The sequence below is a fragment of the Antedon mediterranea genome, chromosome 4, assembly GCF_964355755.1.
Source record: "Antedon mediterranea chromosome 4, ecAntMedi1.1, whole genome shotgun sequence".
NCBI classification, from domain to species: Eukaryota; Metazoa; Echinodermata; class Crinoidea; order Comatulida; family Antedonidae; genus Antedon; species Antedon mediterranea.
Window position 1 is genome coordinate 11918775 of NC_092673.1, and position 6302 is coordinate 11925076.

The 6302-nt window shown below is 38.1% G+C and overlaps 2 protein-coding genes across 2 annotated transcripts; one reads left to right on the forward strand and one right to left on the reverse strand.

The window, feature by feature from the left end:
* Positions 1 to 1849: 1849 nt before the first annotated feature.
* LOC140047551 (uncharacterized) lies at positions 1850 to 2323 on the reverse strand. Its single transcript, XM_072092592.1, has one exon. It carries the CDS (start codon positions 2321 to 2323, stop codon positions 1850 to 1852), a length of 474 nt encoding a protein of 157 aa, XP_071948693.1.
* A 1212-nt stretch (positions 2324 to 3535) lies between these two features.
* Positions 3536 to 4654, forward strand: LOC140047553 (uncharacterized). The gene has a single exon (XM_072092593.1). The coding sequence runs from the start codon at positions 3536 to 3538 to the stop codon at positions 4652 to 4654; it is 1119 nt and encodes a 372-aa protein (XP_071948694.1).
* The last annotated feature ends 1648 nt before the right edge of the window (positions 4655 to 6302 follow it).

The following is a 6302-nucleotide window of genomic DNA, read 5'->3' on the forward strand; positions in this document are numbered from 1 at the left end:
CAGACAAAGAAGGGGGCGCAAGACCATCCACAGACAAATTAAAGGAGTGAACGAACATCCACACACAAAGAAAGGGGTGTAAGACCATCCACATACAAAAAAGGGGTGTAATACCATCAACAGACAAAGAAAGGGGTGTAATACCATCAACAGACAAAGAAGGGGGTATAAGATCATACACAGGCACAGAAGGGGGTATAAGACCGTCCACAGAAAAAGAAAGGGGTGTAAGACCATCCACAGACAAAGAAGGGAGTGTAGGACCGTCCACAGACAAAGAAGGGGGTGTAAGACCATCCACCACTGACAAAGAAAGGGGTATAGGACCACTTACAGACAAAGAAGGGTATAAGACCATTCACAGACAAAAAAAGGAGGTGTATGACCATCCACAGACAAAGAAGGGGTGTCGGACCATCCACAGACAAGGAAGGGGATGTAAGACCACCCACAGACAAAGAAGGGGTGTAAGACCATCCACATACAAAGAAGGGAATATAAGACCATCTACAGACAAAGACAGGGTGTAAGACCATCCACACACAAAGAAAGGGGTTTAATACCATCAACGGACAAAGAAAGGGGTGTAATACCATCAACAGACACAGAAGGGGGTATAAGACCATCCACAGACAAAGAAAGGGGTATAAGACCGTCCACAGACAAAGAAAGGGGTGTAAGACCATCCACAGACAAAGAAGGGTGCATAAGACTATCCACAGACAAAGAAGCGGGTGTAGGACCATCCACAGAAAAAGAAGGGGGTGAAGGACCATCCACAGACAAAGAAGGGAGTGTAAGACCATCTACAGACAAAGAAATGGGTGTAAGACCATCCACACACAAAGAAAGGGGTGTAATAATACCTTCAACAGACACAGAAGGGGGTATAAGACCATCCACAGACAACGAATGGGGTATAAGACCATCTACAGACAAAGAAGGAGGGTTAGGACCATATTAACCCAGGAAGCATACGAAAATAAGATGCAATCAAAATAGGCCTACCACTTGGAAAACAATACATTGTAGAATAATAGAAAGGGTTCTTTGTAAGGTCATTAATAATATATTGATATAAACACGATCATCATACTATTCATTTGACATTCAAATACAGTCTGTCTCGAAAAGAAGCTCATACTATCACCTTTTCGAGGTTTTACGGTATTCAATAACATGTATGTTATTTCCTCTGTCAAACTATTAAAACTTTTAGCGAATCAGAAGGTGCCAACATCATTGAACTAATGGTACCACCAAGCACAATGTTTACCAATTTTATGTACTATATACAATTGAAGTCCATTAATCATTTAATATAATTACGCCTACAAGGTCAAAGTTCAAAATTAGGTGCACTTTAGACCAACAAAAACCACATACAGTGTATTCACATAATTAAAAATCAATAAATTAATGTCAAAGGTCATAAATTGTATTTCCGGTCATTTTATGTGAAAATGTTTCATTACTACAAATATAAATGTATTATTCTGAACAAAATGACACCAAAATCGATTGAAAATGACCAGTAGTTACAGAGATATACAAATACAAGGTCAAAGGTCAAACTGTAAGACACGTCATTTCCGGTCATTTTTGGACGAAACTTTTCATTAGAGCAAATAGAAATATATAGTTTGTGAACAATTTGAGACCAGAATTAAGTCTCTAATGTGTATAGTTGCCAAGATATGAACATTTTTTGTTTTTATGGTGGCCATTTTGAAATCAAGATGGCCGCCATACCGGACGTTGGACACTTGGCACCCCCCGATATTTTGAATCTATATACATCAAAGAAACTTTGTGCCAAGTTTCATGCTTTGGTAATAAAATGCACAGCTCATGTCATTAACTGCTCTACTATCATAAGTTCGGTGTAGCGAGAGTCCTTATCAGGTGGACGGTAGATAACGCCAACAATTAGTTTCTTTCTCCGAGAGGCTTGAATTTCCACAAAAATTGCTTCTAAGTTATGACAGTTCACGATGTCAAGTCTCTTGGATTGAAAATCATCAGACACAAGGAGCAAGACACCACCTCCTCTTCTTCCATCGTCTCGGTCCCTTCTATGTAAATGAAATCCAGGAACTGCCAGTTCGGCATCTAATATAGTGTCATTTAACCAGGTTTCGCATAAGCCCACTATTTGGAATTTGTTAGCTAATAGATGACTAACAAGTTCAGTTTTGTAACAGGTTACCTTATTCTTTAGGCTGCGAATAATCTGGTAGTACACGTTGAGATGATGTTCAGATTGATCAAACGAATTAGTTGGTCCTGGATTAGGCTCCACATCGCCGCTTAACAACAGCATAGTAAATGTTGCCACAGAATTGTCGTAGTATAAACGGGGAGAACTGTATTTATTCCGCCTGGGTAACACGAACGTTGCTCCGCCGTGGCTGGAACGACTGGTTGAAATAATATAAAGATCAGTCCAGCCGGCAGTTAGCGACACATCATGGTCTCGCGAATAAAAGACTACATCGCATTGATCAAAGCACGAACGCACAAACTGATCACCACCGGTATGAATTTCATGATCACAACTTTAGTACGTCATGAATTTTTGTGAATCTATATTTTAAATAGTTTAGATCGGTCATATTTATAATTAATTTAATAAGTTATTGAATTCATCTTTTTTAGTGGGTTGTGTAATTGTAACACAAAGAAATATCATTTTAATGACGACAGAACCAACTGCTCACGACGGTTGTCATTTTTTTAAATTATTTGTTTAAATTAATATTATTACTATTATTACTATTTTAGTATTAGCTATTATTATTATTATTATAATTATTATTATTATTATCTAAGTATTAGTTAATTATTACTGTTATTATTATTTATTATTATTATTTTTATTATCATTTTTTGTTTTGTTTAGATTAAACCTTAGGACAACCCATGTAATTTAGATACCGTAGCTAGAACGGTCATATTTTTTAAATTACTGCTCTAACAGAGGTGAGTTTAAATAAGTTATTATACACTATTAATTTCTCAAAAAATTTCATCTGATTTCAATGGATATTAAATAAATACAGATTAACTTTTAGTTAAACCAGTTGACAAGTACTTACTTGCTACGTTTCAGCTACTTTCAGTAGCCTTGTTCACGCAATCATCATCATGATCATGAACACCCCCGATTACAAACGGAAGGTAAACACCATGATGGAAGATGGGGATGTGTACGAAAAACTTAAAAAGGATCCTACAAAGAAATACAAGAGAAACCTTGTGGAAATCCTAAACAGATTACTAGAAGAAAAGAAAATAACATATCAATGGAAAACCAAACTCTTCCCCACTGCAGAAATCATCCCACGATTGCACACCTAAAATCCACAAACAGAACAGTCCATTACGCCCAATCGTAGACAATATTAACACAATATACTATGAAGTCTCCAAATTGCTCTCAAAATTATTATCACCGTTGGTTGGAAACACAGAATTCCATGTGGAAAATTCTAAACAATTAGCAGTCGACATAAAAGCACTGAACAACATAGACATGGGAAAACACGCACTTGTATCCTTTGATGTTATATCGCTATTCACAAAGACACCTATAAAACCAACAATCAACATAACACACAACACTTTACTGAAAGAAACCAAGATTCTGGAACAAGTCCAAAGAAAATTAAACACTAATTTGAAAACGGAGGACATCATGGAGCTGTTAAGCCTAGTTCTTAACACAACATATTTCACATTTAATGGTGATATTTACAGACAAAAAGGGGGAATGGCAATGGGCAGTCCTGTCAGCCCCATAATGGCAAATATATTCATGGAAGACTTGGAACAACGTGCCACAGAAACAGCACCATCACATATCAAACCGATTTTCTGGCGCAGATATGTAGACGATGTCCTGGCAATTGTACCAATTGGATTTGAAGAAGAACTCCTCCAACATCTGAACACCATTGACCAGACAGGCCAAATAAAATTCACCATGGAGAACATGAAAAACAACGCCATCCCTTTCCTCGATACTCTAATCACTATCCAAGACAATGGTAACATAAAAACATCAGTGTACAGAAAATCGACACACACAGACCAATACCTGCACTTTCAATCAAATCACCCACTCGAACATAAACTTAGCGTAGTCAACACCCTAGTGGACAGATGTGAATCCATCGTATCAACAGAAGAAGGACAAAAACAAGAAATGAGTCGTATAAAAGCAGCTTTATCAACATGCGGATATCCAGACTGGAGTTTTAAAAGAGTTAAAGACAAAAGGGAACATAGAAAAGCAAACAAAGACAAAGAAATAACAACAGATAAAGAAAAATCCAAAGTCAACATTGGTTTACCATATGTCGAAGGAATGACTCAAAGGCTAAGAAGAACATTGAAACAGCACAATATAAATACATATATCACTCCCAAAAACAAATTAAGAGAAAGTCTCGTTCATCCTAAAGACAAGATTGACAAAGATCAACAGTGTGGTATAGTCTACCAAGTAGGTTGCCACAACTGCAAGAAGGTATACATAGGGGAAACGGGCAGAGCATTAAAAACAAGAATAATCGAACACAAAACAGACGTGGAAAAAAATACGGTAGGGACAAGAACCAGGAGCGCTCGCCAGTCACAATCTAAAATCTAAAAAAATGAAGAGATAGATAACTTTTATGCGACCTTAGACCAGGCCAAATCCCAATGCAAATCAGATGAGATAAATATCATCATGGGTGATCTGAATGCAAAGGTTGGCCATGGACAGGATGGAAACACAGTTGGAGAGCATGGGATGGGTGAAAGAAATGAGCGTGGCGATAGATGGATGAACTGGTGTAAAGCTAAGGATATGACCATAACAAATACATGGTTCAAAGAGCATCCCAGACGAATATACACATGGAAGAGCCCTGGTGATGTGACGAGGAATCAGATTGACTACATTGCAGTAAACAGTAGGTGTAAAAGGGCAGTGACTCATGCAAAAACGTATCCAGGGGCAGATTGTGGAAGTGACCACGTTCCAGTGGTTTGCAAACTTCAATCAAAGTTTTAAAAAGGTGAAGAAAGCCAAAAATGTACAGAAATTAGACTTTAAGCAGCTAAACAGTCCGAAGATGTGAAGAATAAGTTTGACATCCTTGTAGATGAAGATGAAGAGATTACGTGGGATACAATGAGAGACATCCTTGTTGAGACAGCCAAAGAATCCTTACCCAAGAAAGAGAGAAGAAGGAAGAACAAATGGGTGTCGGAAGAGATACTATCAATGATGAGGGATAGACAGAAGATTAGTAGTAGATCAAGTAAAGAATATATATGCTGTAGAGTGTGAAAAACATCGTACAATCAGCCTCATGAGTCATGTCACCAAGATCATTCTGAGGATACTACTTATGAGAGCAAGAAGTAGATTAAAACCAGAGATTGGGAGTGAGCAGTTTGGTTTTGTAAAGGATTCAGGCACCAGGAATGCCATCTTTGTGATAAGAATGATAACTGAAAGGGCAGTGGAGATGCAGAAAGATGTATACATGTGTTTCATAGACTACACCAAGGCATTTGACAAAGTAAGGCATGAGCAGCTATTTCAAGAACTTAGCAAGCTTGACCTACATTGTTGCAAAATTTGTACTGGAAACAGACTGCATGCATGAGGGTAGATGGGGAGTGCAATGAATACACAAGTATTGGAAGAGGAGTAAGACAGGGCTGTGTAATGTTACCAGACTTGTTTAACTACTATAGCGAGTTGATCTTGAGGGAGCTAGAGAATGAGAAGGGTTTGAGAGTTTGTGGTAGAAATATTACAAACATCAGATATGCAGATGACACAGTTCTACTGGCAGAGTCAGCTGAAGATCTCCAAAGGTTGCTGGATGTGGTTGTAGTAGAGAGCGAAAAGATGGGTCTGTCTATAAATTTTAGTAAGACAGAGTGTTTAGTAGTGTCGAAAAAAGAGAGTCCAACGTGTAACCTTCGAGCAGGAGACCAGTTAATTCAGCAAGTGTCCTCTTTTAACTATCCTGGGAGCAAAATAACAGATGATGCCAGGTGCGTAACGGAGATAACGAGAAGGATAGTCCTTGCGAAATCCGCATTTGGAGAAATGGAGAATATCTTGAAGAACTGTACGATGAGTATGGAAACCAGGTTGCGTGTATTAAACTGCTATATCTATCCTGTGCTGATGTATGGAAGTGAAGCCTGGTCAATCACAACTGACCTCAGAAAAAGATTGGAAAGCTGTGAGAGGTGGTTTCTAAGGAGAATGTTTGAGGTAGCATTATTGATCT